Source organism: Chionomys nivalis, chromosome 6 (genome assembly GCF_950005125.1).
Source record: "Chionomys nivalis chromosome 6, mChiNiv1.1, whole genome shotgun sequence".
Taxonomy (NCBI): domain Eukaryota; kingdom Metazoa; phylum Chordata; class Mammalia; order Rodentia; family Cricetidae; genus Chionomys; species Chionomys nivalis.
The window spans coordinates 11,545,352-11,562,022 of record NC_080091.1 but is presented as its reverse complement, the minus strand read 5'-3'; the positions used below and the strand labels follow the sequence as shown (position 1 = coordinate 11,562,022).

The 16,671-nt window shown below is 58.1% G+C and overlaps 2 protein-coding genes across 2 annotated transcripts; one reads left to right on the top strand and one right to left on the bottom strand.

The window, feature by feature from the left end:
* Positions 1 to 9,544: 9,544 nt before the first annotated feature.
* Positions 9,545 to 13,117, bottom strand: Ndufa11 (NADH:ubiquinone oxidoreductase subunit A11). Its single transcript, XM_057772242.1, has 4 exons — positions 12,911 to 13,117; positions 10,638 to 10,730; positions 10,364 to 10,486; positions 9,545 to 9,696 (listed from the first exon to the last, which is right to left on the bottom strand). The coding sequence occupies exons 1-4, from the start codon at positions 13,005 to 13,007 to the stop codon at positions 9,584 to 9,586; spliced, it is 426 nt and encodes a 141-aa protein (XP_057628225.1). The 5' UTR covers positions 13,008 to 13,117; the 3' UTR covers positions 9,545 to 9,583.
* A 766-nt stretch (positions 13,118 to 13,883) lies between these two features.
* On the top strand, positions 13,884 to 16,670 carry Vmac (vimentin type intermediate filament associated coiled-coil protein). Its single transcript, XM_057771428.1, has 2 exons — positions 13,884 to 14,082; positions 15,008 to 16,670. Exons 1-2 carry the CDS (start codon positions 13,892 to 13,894, stop codon positions 15,318 to 15,320), a joined length of 504 nt encoding a protein of 167 aa, XP_057627411.1. The 5' UTR covers positions 13,884 to 13,891; the 3' UTR covers positions 15,321 to 16,670.
* Position 16,671: the final 1 nt, after the last annotated feature.

Genomic DNA, 16,671 nt, shown 5'->3' with positions numbered 1-16,671 from the left:
CCACCTGGGCCAGATGGATACGTGCCTCTGGCTTCCCTGTGCGTTCACTGTGAAGGTGGGGAAACAGGCTCACCCAAACCCACTGTCCCTCGGCGTGTAGCAGCTCTGGCTGTCCTGGAATTCACTCTGTAGACCAGGTTGGCTTTAACTCCCAGAGAGCCACCTGCCTCTGCCTCCAGAGTGCTGGGATCGCAGGCGTGCGCCACCATCACCTGGCATTCTTCATTTTTGAGAGTAGCAATCCTCCCAGACACAGAGTGTTCTAGAACATTCCAGAAATTCTCATTTACACTCCTAGCCCTGCAGTACCTAACAGGGGAATCTGTCTGAAATCTGGATCCATTTGCCCTCAGGTCTCTTGACTTTGGGGTACAGACCTGTCTCTGGAAGCTATGTGACTTTGGGGGTCATCCCAGAACTTCTCAGAACATACCCTGCCTAGTCTGTGCCAGCGTGATCTGTGGGGTGGGGGGTTTAGTAATTATCCATCCCAGAACCTGAAAGGCCTTCACATGTCTTCCTACACCACTGTGAGCATGAGCCAGGAAACATGGCCTCGATGTCCCCTCCCGCATTACTGTTAAGAACTGACCTGGCTGGACAGTAGTAGTGGCACACGCCTTTAATCCCAGCGCTCAGGAGGCAGAGGCAGGAGGATCTCTGTGAGTTCGAGGCCAGCCTGGACTACAGACTGAGTTCCAGGGCAGTCAGGGCAATGTAAAGACCCTGTCTAGCCGGGCGGTGGTGGCGCACGCCTTTAATCCCAGCACTTGGGAGGCAGAGGCAGGCGGATTTCTGTGAGTTCGAGACCAGCCTGGTCTACAAGAGCTAGTTCCAGGACAGGCTCCAAAACCACAGAGAAACCCTGTCTCGAAAAACAAAAAACAAAAAAAAAACAAAACAAAACAAAAAAAAAATAAAGACCCTGTCTAAATATATATACACACATAAGAGCTCAACCTCTCCTTGACTCTCTCCAGGCTGGGGGCGGTGGAATGCACCCGGAGCCCGGGAAAATCCAGGTGACAGAAACCTGGCATGGCCTTGCCACCCGCCCCCATCCTGTCCTCACCCTGGGGCCCCTGGCACGTCGGGGTCTGCCTGCCCTGACACCCCAAACCCGCTGGGTTCACGAAGCTTAAGTTTCAGCTCATAGTGGGTGAAGAGGCGGGCCAGGCACGCTTGATTTCCAGTTTCTGAAAATAAATGTCACCAGGACATCTTTTGTCAAGTAGAGGGAAAGAAAAAAGAAAGAAAAAGCCCCTTGCCAAGGAGTGTGAGAAGAAACAAGACCTTGTAGGTACCTAGCAGAAAAAATTCCAGAGACCGTGCAGGGCCAGAACAAAGGGGCCTTTCTCTCTGGCAGGTTTTGGGGAGTTGAGGTATGGTGGTTTGAAAAGTTAAAAAAAAGAGTCAAGAATTTTGCCAGAAGGAGAAGAGCTAGGCTGTGAGGAAGAGGTTAAAAGCACGGGGTTTTTTCAGGGCTTTTATTTGGGGGACTTGTTTTTTCTAGGACACCTGTCCCACACTCGGGTAAAAGAAAAAAAATCTAGAATGTCATGTCAACAACCTGGGCAACAGGCCCAGCACCGCGGGGAACGTATGGAGATGCCACGTGCTGAAGACACTCTGGCATTTGTCCCTATCCGCCCTGCCGCCCCATTAGCATTCTCTTGAGAGCCATAATTTCCCCTCCCTGGACTCTCAGAATGTTCCGGAAGCCCTCATTTACAGCTGGAATCCACCTGCCAGCTACTGAGACTTTGCTAGCCCAGCTGCGGTCCTCAGTCCCGTCACCTCCCAAGTCGACATGGTAACAGGGTAGCTGGGTATGAGGCCAGCCTCCGTTCCCGACCATCCCAGGACCCTTTGCTTTGCTTCTTCAGCGTTCTGACCCCAGGATATTTGCACGTGCCCCGACACGCACCAGTGCCTCGCATTTCTGCAGGGCTTTGAGGCTCCGTGGATACCGCGCTTACCCAGCATGCATGGGGCCCCAGGGCTCCTCCCCAGCCGCAGAGCAAGCTGGAGGCCAGCCTGGGCTACTTGAGACCGGATTTACACGGGGAAATTAGCCTCTCGCACTCCCCGGTGTGTCCGCCTCTCCTCGGGGCTGCGTTCTAGTCTTGCCCTTCTCCTCAGCTACTTTGTCTCTGTCGTTGACAACTGGAGTGTCCCCTGACAGAGTTGGAAATATACTGCACGAATGAACGAATGGATGAATGGCTAGGCAGCCGAAGCTCCAGTCCAAATCTTCCTCGCCTCGACAGACTCTTCCCCCAGACCCGTGGGGCACGACCTGGACCTGCAGGACCCTGAAGGGACAATGTCTGAGTGGGCTGGGACAGTCTCCAGGCCTTGCAGAGGCCTCAGGTGAGCGGGCCCCCCCGGGGTGACACGGTGGGACCCGGGCTCTGGACAGAGTCCTGGGTGGCAGGCACAGGCAAGCTGGGCCAACAAGAATGAATAAACAGCTCTTCGGCGGCGGGCTGGGGGTGGGGGACGCTTGGCTGGGGATGTTTGCACAAGGCTGGCAGCCAGGGGGGTGTCATCAGAACTAAAATTAGCCTGTTTCCCGCTCAGCCCCTCCCCGCCGGCCAGGAGGGAGACCGGGGCCTGGCGGGGCCCCTAAGCAGCACACTGTATGGCATGGCGGGCAGACACCAGCATAAATCAGTGTCAGCCACCAAGCCACCCGGTGTCGGCACTGCTATTGCTGGCCTGTTATTTCCATTTGACAGACAGGGAAACTGAGGCACAGAGACAGTGATGGTCTCAGAGTCACACGCGTGCACAAAGCGGCAGAGCCCGAATTCGATCCAGAGTCCAGAGGCTGCAGCCTTGCCTTTGACAGCTCTCTGAAGGCTGGAGAACCACAGTAAAATGACCTGGGGAGGCAGAGGGCCCTCAATCCTGCTGCGGCTACTCTTCAGAAGAGGAGGATGATAGGGTCCCTTCTCTCTGGTGATATGCTGGCTGAGGAACCCCGGGCCTTGAGGGATCTGCCCCTGATTACGCCCAAATCCTCACTAGGGATTCTAGGCAGGGCTTCACCATGACCACGCCCCCAGCCCCTCACTGGGGATTCTAGGAGGGGCTCCATCCTGACCACGCCCCCAGCCCCTCACTGGGGATTCTAGGAGGGGCTCCACCCTGGCCACGCCCCCAGCCCCTCACTGGGGATTCTAGGCGGGGCTCCATCCTGACCACGCCCCCAGCCCCTCACTGGGGATTCTAGGAGGGGCTCCACCCTTGACCACGCCCCCAGCCCCTCATTGAGGGATTCTAGGTAGGAGCTCCACCTCTGAACTTTAAACTCAGTAGCTTTGGGTTTTTCTGGGCAAATTCCCGGAGGTGTGATGGAGCCTCTGCTCTGCCAGGGTCTCTAAGTTTCCTCCCTGTGGCTCAGATCCAGGTTTCCTGGAGAAGGATGTAGAGGTGACCCTGCATTTGTAACAGGCTGTCAGTCACCGAGTGTGCCCCAGTGTGCACACATTTGCATCCTTTCGTTCCCTCTCAGTCTCCAGCAGACGGAGGGAGCAAGGCTCAGGTCCCTCTCTCGTTCCTCAACCTCTGACTCCTGCACCCCAAGTCAGGCAGCTGCAGCGCCCACAGTCATCCATGCTTATGCAAGGCCCCAGCCCGGCGCAGTGGCAAGTACTTGCCATCCAGACAGGAGACTGAAGCAGGAGAATTGCAAGTTCCAAGCTGGCCTGGGTGGTTGTGGCAAGAGCCTGTCTCAATGCAGAAAAGCAGGCCTTGTGGTGTTTAGTGAGAGGCTCAGAGGGGCCTCCTAGGTGTCAGTCAGGTGACTGCTGATGGGCTTTCCATGTGCCGCGGAGGCCAGCTGCGTAGGAGGGGAGAGCAGGCCACCCGACTCCACAGCCTGTCACTCACAGCCTCTCCACATTCTTAGTGGGGTGGCAGGGTGGGTGGCCCAGGATGGTGGGGGCAGGATGGCGGGGGACAGGATGGCGGGGGCAGGATGGTGAGGGTCAGGATGGTGAGGGTCAGGATGGCGGGGGACAGGATGGTGAGGGTCAGGATGGTGGGGGCAGGATGGTGAGGGTCAGGATGGTGAGGGTCAGGATGGCGGGGGACAGGATGGCGGGGACAGGATGGCGGGGGACAGGATGGCGGGGGACAGGATGGCGGGGGCAGGATGGTGGGGACAGGATGGCGGGGGACAGGATGGTGGGGGCAGGATGGTGAGGGTCAGGATTGTGGGGACAGGATGGTGGGGACAGGATGGTGGGAACAGGATGGCGGGGGACAGGATGGTGGGGGCAGGATGGCGGGGGACAGGATGGTGAGGGTCAGGATGGTGGGAACAGGATGGTGGGGACAGGATGGCGGGGGACAGGATGGCGGGGGCAGGATGGCGGGGACAGGATGGCGGGGGACAGGATGGTGGGGACAGGATGGTGGGGACAGGATGGCGGGGACAGGATGGCGGGGGACAGGATGGTGGGGGCAGGATGGTGAGGGTCAGGATTGTGGGGACAGGATGGTGGGGACAGGATGGTGGGAACAGGATGGCGGGGTACAGGATGGTGGGGGCAGGATGGCGGGGGACAGGATGGTGAGGGTCAGGATGGTGGGGACAGGATGGCGGGGACAGGATGGCGGGGACAGGATGGCGGGGGACAGGATGGTGGGGACAGGATGGTGGGGACAGGATGGTGGGAACAGGATGGTGGGGACAGGATGGCGGGGACAGGATGGGGAAGACTTACTTCTGTAGCTGGTGGCTGGATAATGAGGGTCAGAAGGGAATAGCACAGTCTAGGAAGAAAGGGAGTCCCCAGCTGCCATCAGAGGACCAGTCTGGGGCAGGAAGTGTCCATGCCCCCTCCCCCTCTTCACATCCAGTTTTCTTTAAGAGGGAAGAGACCAGAGATGGCCGTCAGCTGTCCCCAGACTACCCCAATGGGGACCAGATCCTGGACCTGTAGTTGCCAAAGGGATTGCTGTGGCCCTGAGTGAGGCTGCACAGGTGCCAGATGCGGCATTTGGGTCTTCACAGCTATTCAGGGGACTTGAAAGAGACTCAGCCCAGAGAAGGACCTGAGCACCAGCACCCAGGGCTCTCCGGAGCAGCTGCCCCTGCCCCTTTCTGTCCTCAAATCCATCTCCTCTCCCATGCTATCTCTAACGTTCTCCTCTTCTGTGAGTCCGACACATGCGTCAACACCCGTTACCCATGGGCATCTGCATATGAGGGCACTCAGTGGGCAGAAGTACCGTAGTGCCACCTGGACATCCCGGCTTTCTGTCCATCTGCCATGCAACCTTAGGGATGTGACTGTCCTTGGTGACATAAATAACGCCTGTGCTTCTAGCCAGCCAAGGTGACAGTTAAGCAAAGCTCAAGAGGGCGGGAAGGGCAGGTGCTGCCAACAGCCAAATACCATGGAGGACCTGGGGCCACGGACACCCTGCCACGCTGCTGGGGTGAGAGCAACGATGACTCCCCACAGGGTCCACAGTCACATCCTTGGTGTTTACCCAAAGGAGGTAAAGGCTGTGCGCCTACACCAAACCCATGTGCAGGGATGTTTGTGGAACCATTTCTATAATCCCTAGGATTTGCAAGCAAGAAGGATGTCCTTCAGATGGGCAGTGGTGGCACACACCCGGCGTCTCAGCACCCTGGAGGCAGGAGGATGAGTTTTAGGCCACACAGTAAGGCCGGATCTCAGAGCACAAAGGCAAGAACAACGGTAGCAATACCGTCATGTCCTTTCCAGACCAAATGGGACAGCCTGTGGTCTACCCAGAAAGTGGGATACTAAACATGTCTAAGCAGGAGCCAGTGGGCATAAAAGACTAGAGGAGCCCTTAAAATGCACATGGCGGAGAGAAAGCCTGGGTGGATGTTGGGTCGCAGCGGTCGGGCAGGTACAGAGAACTCTAGGGTTCTGCCAGGCCTTGGTTTCTGACAGCTATAGACACTAGCCATTGGTGGCAATAAACATTGCCGCTCGTGCAAGCTGGGGACCTGCGTGGACTAAGGAACAAGGACGGTGACTTACGGGAGCTTTATCTTTGTGGCTCAGTTTCTCTGTAAACTGAAAACTGCCTTGCTAATTAGCACTTTAGAGGTTGTGGGCACAGGGCAGCTCCCAGGATGTGGCTTTAGTGAGGGTGGGGGAGAGGCATGGGAGAGAGCGCTAGAATAGTATGCTGCCATTAAAAAGGGCAGGTGGGTCTCTGTGTGCCAGGCAGGAAAGGATGGGGATGAGGCCAGAGGGAAGAAAACACAAAGACACCGGACTGGTGGTGGGTGTGTATAGGGGATGCTGAGGTCCGTTCTCGGCAGCTTAGGAAGCTTTGGGTAACTCAAGTCTGTTTTACCTATTGAAAAAAAAGAAGAAAGAAAGAAAAACCGTAAAGTACATTTTAGACATATAAAAAGACAAGCAGGTTCAGCTTTTTGTTTCTTTAATGAGTGGGGTCTGTGGATTTCCAGCCAGCCAGGCAGGCCCCAGAGCGACTGGGCCCCTCCATGTGGGCGGAATGCCCCCCCTCCACACCCACTACCCGCCTCACACCTTCCCTGCTGAGGTTCAGGGTCAGAGCCCACAGCCCCCAGGCTCCAGACAACCGACCACCCAGCTCTTCCTGGAAAGCTTGGGTCTGTGTGGGCGGATGGGGGGGGTTGCTTCAGAGAGAAACTGGAAGGGGAGGGGGATGTTCTGTGCCTCAGTTTCCCAGTAGACGATGACTCCCTCCGGTTAATGGGCGGGTGCTGCCTCCCCCCCCCCCCCGCGAGGGGGCTTTACTAAGATGAAATGTTTGTTTTTTCTTTGACCGTTCCCTTTTCAGAACAGGGTTTCCTGTAGCCCAGGCTAGCCTTAAAATCATTGTGTAGCAGGGGATCTTCCTGACTCCATCTCCGCTGCTGGAATGGCAGGCAGGCTCCTCACTGAGGGACCCACGGCCCTGGCGTGCTGTGCCCTTGGCCTGAGTGGCTCCCTCCCAGAAAGCCGTGCTCTGTGGGGAACACACCCTGGCCTGTACCATGTTCACAGTTGCCTAAGCTCACCTCACAGACCCACTCCCGTCTTGTGGACTCAGGCGCTGGCCACCGCCCTGGGTTCCGTAGGACCCAGACTCCTACATGTCCTGGTCCTTTAAAGCCCACATATTCATCCAGTGTGCTGGTGCCAAGGTCAGGGGCAACCCACAGGAGTCCGTTCTCTGCTCCCAGCTGTGTGGGCTTCAGAGATGGCACCCGGGGCACCAGGCTTGGCAGCAGGCACCTTTCCCCTTGCTTTTTAAAGATCCATCTTTATTATCTTCAATTGCACGTGTGGTGTGGATGCAGCTGCCCCCAGGTTCCCTGCGGCTGGGGCGAGACTGTGAACGGCCTGTTGCGGGTGCTGTCCGCCATGCCCCGTGTATTGTTCTTACCCTGTGTGTCTCACCTGCTGGAGAAGGCAGGACCCTGTGCCAGACCCACACCAGAGGTAAGCATCTCAGGCCTGGGTGCTCTCCTGGCCGGCTACACCATAGCCACCAGCTAACCTGACCTTTCACTCACTCAGTCATTCCATGTGGAATTATTTGAGCCTTGTTGGGTCAGAACCAGGGGGTGTAGCAGCCAGGACGGAGCCCATGAGAGCAGCAGAGGGAGGGGGACGAGGGGTCCCCCAGAGGAGACACGAGAAGCTGTATGTGCCAGCTAGGGAAGAACCACTGGGCATAGGGCTCATGGTGGGCAAAGGGACTGGGGCAGGATGGAGCCCGCATGCTGGAGCACGGGGGAGGCCTGTGTGGCTGGAGCAGGGCGGGGGGGGGAGCAGAGCAGGCACTGTGGGCTGCAGGGAGGACTTGGGCCTTGGTCCTGAGGAAGAGGAGGAAGAGGGCTGTGGGGCAGGGCTGGGAGTTCGCAGCCACACTTCAACCCTGTGTTCTGCTGACACTTCTGTGGTTTGCCGGCAGACTCCACTGGGCCACACTTCTTGTTCCTGTGCCCACATGTGTAGGATGTATTCTAGGAAAAGGTATGTCCCAGCATCCCCAGCACCTGCTCTGACCCGAGGATGACCTTCTCTTCCAGGCCTCCGGGGAGCCTGTCTTGATGGTCCCCATTGCTCCATACGGGAGGCTGCAGGGCATTCTGGATGAGGGCCTCTGTGTGGGGGTGACGTCAACCCTCGCTGGCTAGTAAATGTTTATTGCCAATGGGGCCTGGATTTGGGGTTCCCTGGAGCCCGGTGAGCAGCCACCCCATCCTGCCCCTTTCTGGGGGTCTGAACTGCAGGCGGGGAGCCTGGCAGGCCACTCTAGCCCTGGCAGCTAGCCCAGAAAGGGCTGGGTGGGCTGTAAGCAGAGTCAGCAGCACCCTGGAAGCCAAGAGGGGGAACAGGCACTGGCTTTGAACACCACCTCCCCCCAGACCTACGGAAGACGCAGTAGTGACCAGTGGGCAGGGCAGCACCACGGCAGAGGCCCTCCTGTCCCTGAAGCTCAGGCAGAGTGAAGGAAAGGGAGATGGTGACCACCCAGGTCCATTCAGACCTCTGTGGGGACACATCCAGAACCAGGAAGCTGGGAGGAACCTGCTATGGCGGAGGAAAGTCATCCTTCCCGTTTGCTAGGGCAGAGCTGAGACTCCATGCATGTTTTGAGAGATACAGCCAGGAATCCAGGATTCAAAGCCAGAGAGCAAATGAATTCCAGCATCGTGGGGCCTGAGCTGTGTCCTTTGCATATCTTGGGGTATCCCCGTTCTTTCTCAGGGAGCCCCAAGCCCAGCTCAAACAGCCTTGGGGATGACCCTGCGATGGCACCTGGAGCTGCAGGGGACGCATGCCAGTTTGGGCCCCCAGCAGTGAGTGCCTGGGCCCAGCAGCTCCTCAGGCAGGACATAGTGCTTGATTTACTGCCGCTGCGGCCTGCTGGAGCCCGCTGCTTCCTCCACAATTGCCAGGAAGCTCAGCCAGTGCTGGGCCGGGCGTCGCCAGCATTCCGGGGCCACCTAAATCATGGGGCTGTCAGGCACTGGGCAAGGATTCTGCTAGGCAGGGATTGAGCCCCATGTCACCTGGCCAGGCTGATGGGCTTGAGGCTTGCGGTGGCCTGCAGCACAGGACAGCCCATCCAGGACTCTCTGCTCCATTGCCCAGGAACTTGGAGTAACGGGTGTGTGGGCCCAGTGTTTACCAGAAGCTGTTGGCTTTGGGGGCAGGCCCGGGAGGCGATGGCGGCAACCTGAGCGTGGAGGTGGCCAGGTTTCCACTCGCTGGTGGCTGACCACGGGAATGTGGATTGTGTCAACGCAGCTCTCAACCCTAGCTCCCTCTGGCCCCAGTGGGCAGCTCCCCCACCGCAGGGCCAGGTCAGCAGCCTCGGCACACCCACACTGGGCACGTGTGGTCTTCTGGTCTTCTCCCTGGTTGCCTGAGTTCCATGTGTCCAGATCAAGTCTGGACCTGTGTCATCTCATCTGCTTCTGCACATACGCACGCACACACACATACACACACCTCCCCTATGGTTGGTGCATGGCTGCAAGGAAGTCTCCAGGACACCTGTGCACAGGGACACACGGTGTTTATTTGCTGCAGGGTTCCGCTCACACCTTGGGGCTGGCGAAGAGCTCCCAGCCTTCCAGCTTTCCCATCTTGAACAGGGCAGCTGCGGTGCCCATGTATACGCAGCCTGCAGCTGCAGTCCCGTAGTTGTGAGCTGTGGGGAAAGACGGCATCAGGCACAGGGTGTTCTAGGTGCAACCCTGGAGCCCCCCATGGCAATAGGGCTGACGGAACTAGGGTTCCTCAGAGACCTATAGAGCCCAGCAGTGAGTTGTGGAAATGGGGATACCAAGGCACGGCTACCCTGTATCAACTATTCCCCCTACTCCAGGTCATGTCGGGAGGGGATGTGGTCGGCACCGGCTCCTGGCAGTTAAGACACCTCCCCGCTACAGCCTTTCCCCACGGCTGAACTGAGGGCCAGCACGGCTCCCCTGGCCAGATGCCCAGGACCACACAGAGTATGAGGAGGCCTGGGGTTGAAGTCAAAGTTGGGTTGTGGGCAAACCCAGACCTCACAGGGCCCCAGCTGGCCAGCTGGGAAGAGACGGCCGCCGGTTCCCAGTGTGCACATGAGAATGGTAGAAGAACGGAGGCGGGGGAGGCAGGCCTCGTCCCACCCTGGAGATGGCTACTGAGTGTCTGTGACACAGGGTGGCACGGGCAGGACAGCCATCCAGGAGGGCATTTAGGTAGAAGGACTGCCGGTGCTGAAATGGCAGCAACTGCCTGTCTGGCGTGGAACAGAGGGAGGAGGCCGAAGTCATCAGGGGTCACGCACTGTGTGTGTGTGTGTGTGTGTGGGACACGATGATACTCACTGCGCGCTCCCAGGGTCAGGCCTGCAGCGCAGCCTCCAATGAAGTAGTTCAGGGGGTCATCTGGCTTCTCACGGACCTGGGCACTGACACAGGTGGCGAGGCCAAACATAGCTCCGACAGCAGCTGTAAGGGGCGGTGGGGGTTGGAGGTGGGGAAACGGAGCTGGTGTTGAGCCAGCACCTGGCTGTCCCTGTGCAGACAAAGCTGGGTGCCACCACTCTCTGCCTTCTAAGCCAGGCCAGTGTCAGTGTTCAGGGACCCGTTGCCAGCTCACCTGCAGTGAACGTGTACCGGCCAGCCCTGGCCACTGCTTCCAGGTGGGTGTCTGCAGGGTTGAGTACAACGCTGTAGGCTGAGCCTATGGCGCCTGTGGAGGAGAAAGGGTGGAGGTCTGGGAAGCTCTGCCGGGATACAGCAGGACTCAAACCCAGGCCCACCTCTTGCTGTTCCCCGACCCAGGGCCCCGTGCCATCAACGGCACAGCTGTCACAGTGCCTCCCCCACTCCCATCAAAGGCCAGATTTTCCAATCCGGCTTGGCAGCAACCAGGCTCAAGAGAGGCTAGACCTTTCATGTGCCGGTGGCTCCGCCAAGACGCGTCTCCACACCTGACTGGTTCTGTGCCTTCCACGCCCACCCTGCCCCCACGCTGGTCAGCTTTTCCATTCCCTACTGCCCCGTACTTCACACCACGGCTTATGTAAGAGCTGAGGCCAGGGTGGATGCTGAGCCGGGAGCCCAGGTCTGTGTGGACGGCAGGGTAGCCCCAGTCACTATCCACGTCTCCCTGGAGCAACTGCTACGGGTTTCCTACTACACGGAAACTGATGACAAGGGCTATCGCCGCTCCTGGCTGGCTGGCTGGATTCTGCCATTTACTCCCTTTCATAGACGGCGAAGCGGCCCCAGAGAAGCAAAGCCACCAGTCTGGCACAGCTGGCCACGGGACAGTGGGTGTTGCCTCTCAGCCATCCTCCAGCCCCAGGGGGTGTTACACTCGTGCCTTTCCTGGTGAGCTCTGGGAGTTCCGAGCTGACAGACTGAGGCCTCCAGCTGGGCCTCAGAGATGATGAGCTGGCGCTGGGCTGAAGGATGGGTCTGGTCACAGGGACCCTGAGTGACTTCACTGACCATGCCTTATGAGCCAGGGGTCCTAAGACCCCTTCCCAGACTGACCGCCTCCCACCTTCTCTAGCTGCTGCCACTGCGGTGACTGTCCCACGGCCCAGAACAGGTACAGCCTCAGCGCCACCGGCAGCATGGGAGCCTCCAGGAGCAGCTGTGCCCACCAGCCACCATCCCTATGGGGCCTCATGAGTTCCCCCAAGTTGTGAGACCCCATTGGGAAGGTAGGCTCACTGCCCTCCTGCAATGAACCTTGAGGGGAGCCAGACAGGAAACCAGTCCCCCCACCAGGGAAATGAGAAGCCTGGGGACAAAGAAGGCGTACAGGGAAGATTGCTCAAGCAGCCACAACGTCCCACCTCCTCCCGCACTGGCTCCCCAGCAATGCTTCTGGCAAGGGCCGGCTTAGCTCAGCATCCACCTGAGACACTCCAGCCCTACCCCACGCTGCACGCGCTCATCCTCTGGCCAATGTTCCGTCAGTTTTAAAAGCCCCGAAATCCATGGCCGTGTAGCGGTGGCACACCCCTTTAATCCCAGCAGAGGCAGGCAGATGTCTATGAGTTCAAGGCCAGCCTGGACAACGCACAGAGTACCCGTATCAAACAAAACAAAATTAAAACAAAAAATTCTCCCAAACATTTGACCCCACAGCACTTGCCTGGAGGGAGTAAAGCCTTGGGGCGGCCTCATGAATGAGGCCTATATACACACTGTAAAAGCATGAGTGACCAAGGCCTTGTGGGTGCAGTAAGAGTCACCCCAAAAAGATGTCTGACATTCCTAACAAGAGTGCCCTATCAGGAATCTTACAGTATTAGGTCCTCATGGTGGCGCACAGTTTTAATCTCAGAACTCAGGAGGCAGAGGCAGGAGGATTTTTTTGAGTTCCAAGACAGTCAGTGCTACGTAGGAAGATCTTGTCTCAAAATAATAGTAAACAAATAAATACCCTCGTGGTGGCGCACGCCTTGGATCCCAGAGCTCGAGGGGCAGGGACAGACAGTTCTCCGAGTCCGAGGTCAGCCTGGGATAGACGGTGGGACCCTGCCTGAAAAACCTCCAAACAGACACAAATAATAATAACAACAAGGTATTTCCCAGAGATTAAGCCGGGGTGTAGTCCTGTCATCCCGGCACTTCGGAGGCTGAGGCCGGAGGATCATGGGCTCAGGGCCACCCTCGGCTACACAGCAAGTCTGCGGTCTAGTATCTTCAAAACCTCGAATGGTCTGATCACTCCATGACCCTAAAAAGATCTTCACATCTTCTCCGGGCTCCGCGATAATGGCTTATGGCCCCTAGAAATCCTAGGGGCAGCGCGCAAACAGGTCTACACCCCTCAGAATCCTCAAGCTCCTGCACCTTCCGGCCCCGCACCGCGACCTCCGAGTGCCCTCCGCTCTAGGGGCCCGCGCTCACCGATGAGGCCGCCGAACGCAGTGGTGATGTAGGTCTTGCGGTGACACTGGGTGCCGTCGGGGATCTCATCGTAGGCCCGGAGGAGCCGCTGGGCCATGGCTGCGCCCGGCCGTGCACACTCCGTAGACCCTTCCGCGCCGCGGCGAGCTCAAGGGCAGCCGGCCGGGCCAACTCTCGCGAGGCTTCCAGCGTGCAACTTTATTGAGCGTCCCAGACGTGGACACTGCATGTTCGCATGCGCGCGGAGCGGGCTGGGCGTGGACGGCTCCGTTTCACGCAGTAGGAACGGTGTCGTGCGCGTCCCCACGAGCGAATCTGGGTAGGGACACCCGTGACTTCATTCTTGGAAAGGTAAACTGAGGAGCACCGCTGTCAACCAAGGAAAATGCAGCCTGTCCTAGAAAGACGGCGTTCCTAGCGGAGAGAATGTCGATGGCATTGACAACCCGCCATCCAAGAGATTGACAGGTTGCCAGATCAATTGTAGTACAGCGATTGCGGCGTAAGGCGGGTCAATAGGTGAGATTGACAGCGGATATACCAATCGTAATGCAGGTTTTACAGAGCGCAGCGCTTCGGCCAATCAGGGACCCAGGATGTGTGTAGGGTGTGGCTATTCGCATTCTCAATCAGAACCGCGTGCGACTATTTGGGGGCGTGGCCTATTTGGGCGGGGACTATCGGCATAGGGACCAATCGTAAGTCGAGGAGGATATAATTGACGGATCTCAAGGCCTCGTCTGCGCTGGTTCAAGAGCGCGCTGAGCTCGGAGGCGAAGTCAAACGGAAGCGGACTCCGAAAGATACTAGAGTGGCACCTAAAGGGCGTGGCCTGCCTTAGTCCTGCCCCCTCAGGACCGTGGCCAATTAGCGAGAGTCCAAGAGGAAGTCGCACCGCCTTTCCGAGGGGGCGGGGCCTTCCCTGCGCGCTGGGCGGAGCCTCGCGGGGCGGGGCGGGGCCTGCCGGGCGGCCTCGGGACCATGTCTGCGCCGCCCGCGCTGCAGATCCGGGAGGCGAACGCGCACCTGGCGGCCGTGCACCGGCGCGCGGCGGAGCTGGAGACACGGCTGCTGGCGGCGGAGCGCACGCTCCGCGCGCAGGCCGAGCGCCTGGCTCGCCACGACCAGCAGCTGCGCGCCGCCCTGGACGAGCTGGGCCGCGTCAAGGACCGGTGAGGCCCCGGGGGAGGCCCGGCCGGCGGACTTCCCGGAGGAGGCGGGCGGCAAGGGTTGGGAACCAGGAGCCAAAATCTCCAGAGCTCTACGTGTCTGGCATCGCGGCACTGAGGAGGCTGAGGCCGGCGGATCAGGAGTTAGGAGTACCGCCTGGGCTGTATGAGTGTCTCAGACTGCTCAAACGGGGCCAGCTGTCCCGCAAGGCCTGGTCCCCTGGTACTGCCCGCCCCGAGGGCCCTAGAGTTTTGTGCCTGACTGAGGATCGGAGGAGGTATAAAGAGAAGAGCATGTCCCAGGGGCTGCTGGGTAGGAGCCTATCGGTAGGTGCACAACGCACCCGAGGACCGCGATGTCAGGACCCATATACAGTAGTCAGAGCTGTGGCAACCATTTTGGGCCACAAGGAAGTTCTACTGAAGGAGCCACAAAACTGGCATTGTTTTGTTTTTGGCCTGGAAGGCACTGTGTAGCCAGGATACCCTTCAACTCCTGATCCCCTGGAGTGCTGGGATGATGGTGTGCTAGGGATAGAACCCTGGCTCCAGGCATGCTGTGGGGTTGGGGTACTTTACCAATGCTGTGGAGATGGCTTTGTGGGTAAGGGCACTCACTTGCCATGAAGAATGGGAGGCAGAGGCAGGAGGATCTCTGTGAGTTCCAGGCCAGCCTGGTCTACAGTGCGAGTTCCAGGACAGCCAGGACTACACAGAAAAACCCTGTCTTCTCGATAAACAAAGCAAGACAAAAAGAAAAAGAATTTTATCCTATGGGGTAGAAGAAGTGAACCAACTCTTACAAGCTGTACTCCAACTTACAGGTGGGCATTTGAGCACACATACAAGCATGCAAATAAAGAGGCAGTGGAGGTACGCAGAGCCTCTGTACCCCAGTAGTAACTACCTCCTTTGGCCCCCTCACCAGGGAGATTTCCGCCCTCCAGGAGCAGCTGCTGAGCTCGGAGGCCACTGTCCGCAGTCTGCAGGCTGCAGTGGAGCAGAGGGACCAGTTGATCCAGCAGCTGCAGCCCCAGGCTGACCTGCTGCAGGACATCGCTCGCCGTCGACCGCCCCTGTCTGCGCTGCTGGCCGCCCTGGAGGAGGCTGAGCGACTGGTCCCCTCGCCAGCCAGCAGCCAGGGCCAGCTGCTTCCCGATGGGCCCGGCCCACCCCTGGGCAACAGCACTGGGGAGGGCCAGGATGACCTGCAGCCTGCCGTGTTTGGGACCACAGTGTGAGCTGCCCTAGCGGATCAGATCTCAGAATGTGTGGCCAAGGCCCAGAGCCCCAAATGTCACCAGTGTCCCTGAAGGGTCCTGGGATATTATTGGGATCTCATAAACATCAGAACAAGTGAAAAGCCAAGATCCCATTTAAAACAGTTCCACCTCCCTCCCCCAGCGCTTGGGGCATCTGCTACATTCAGTTGATTTTAAATAATTTCAAAAGTAAACAAAGGCTGAGGCAGTGGCTCAGTGGTGGAGGCCCGCCCAGCATGCAGACATGCTGGCAAACTGACAGAGGGATAGGACACCCGCCATCCCAGCACCAGTGAAATAACAGCAGCTTGACTCCGAAGCTGCGCTGCTTCCTGTTGGAGACAGGGTTCCACATAGCCCAGGCTGGCCTCTAACTTGCTGAGGGTGACCTTGAACCCTGCTGGGATGACAGGCACCCAACCGGGCACCCAACGCCAGGACCTATCTTGTTTTTTTTGCTGTGAGATGGGGTCTCCCTCCACAGCCCAGACTTCTCTGGAATCCAGAGTCCTCCCAAGTGCTTTGAATACAAGTGTAAGTCACATGCCCAGGTGACATGAGTCCTGACCCATCACCACTCATCCTGAGGCAGAATCTCCTCTTTATTTCGTGCTCTGTTGCTTCTGTGGAGGAAGACAAATCATGAATCCAGGATCCATTCCCTCTCACACCACAGTTCAAGCCTCAGCCTTTCCCCATGACACTCAGGTTCCTCTCCAATGTCCCCTTTCAGAGGGGCCTTCTGATCAGCGTCCCTGTAATTACTACAGCCTGGTTGCTGCCCTCCACTGTGATTGCTTCTTTTGTTTTTTTAAGGCAGTTTTGTGTAGCCCAGGCTGGCCTCTGCCCTTTTATGTAGTCGGGGCTGCCTTTGAACTTGTCTTCATCAGTGCCTGCCACAGCTGATGAGGCCCCCCAACAGCCAGGAGCCTCCGGGACATCTGATGAGCCCTTGCCCTGTTCCCAGGGACAATGGTGTTTTTGTAGCAAGTCTTTTGATACCCTGAGAGGATCTATTTTGTAACTCTGGTTTTGGTGCTGTCCCGGGCCTGCGATGGTGAGGGTGTATTGTCTTCGTCAGAGCAGCAGAAGAGTCCTCACACGCCCCTGCAGCCAGCGTGCAACCAGCGCTTGGTCTGTTGAGTTTCATGGCCCCCGTGCTCAGGGAATTGTCCTGGAGCAGCCACCAAGTGTGTGTGTGGAGGGGGGTTGGGGGGGAGATAGGGGCTGCTCCATCTAGCTGGTCTCTGAATCCTGCATGGTGCTGACCCTCAGTAGAGGAAACAGAGAGAAGGGAGTTGTTTGTACAGGGGAGATGCACCAGAATAAA

What these genes read in the sequence shown, in the direction of transcription:
- Ndufa11 (XM_057772242.1), bottom strand. Translation starts at nt 13,007, where the DNA reads ATGGCCCAGCGGCTCCTCCGGGCCTACGATGAGATCCCCGACGGCACC. An exon ending in CCGGTACACGTTCACTGCAG is followed by an intron (nt 10,487 to 10,637) that starts GTGAGCTGGCAA and finishes CGCCCCTTACAG; the next exon opens with CTGCTGTCGGAGCTATGTTT. An exon ending in CCTGACCCTGGGAGCGCGCA is followed by an intron (nt 9,697 to 10,363) that starts GTGAGTATCATC and finishes CTTTCCCCACAG; the next exon opens with CTCACAACTACGGGACTGCA.
- Vmac (XM_057771428.1), top strand. Translation starts at nt 13,892, where the DNA reads ATGTCTGCGCCGCCCGCGCTGCAGATCCGGGAGGCGAACGCGCACCTG. An exon ending in CTGGGCCGCGTCAAGGACCG is followed by an intron (nt 14,083 to 15,007) that starts GTGAGGCCCCGG and finishes CCCCCTCACCAG; the next exon opens with GGAGATTTCCGCCCTCCAGG.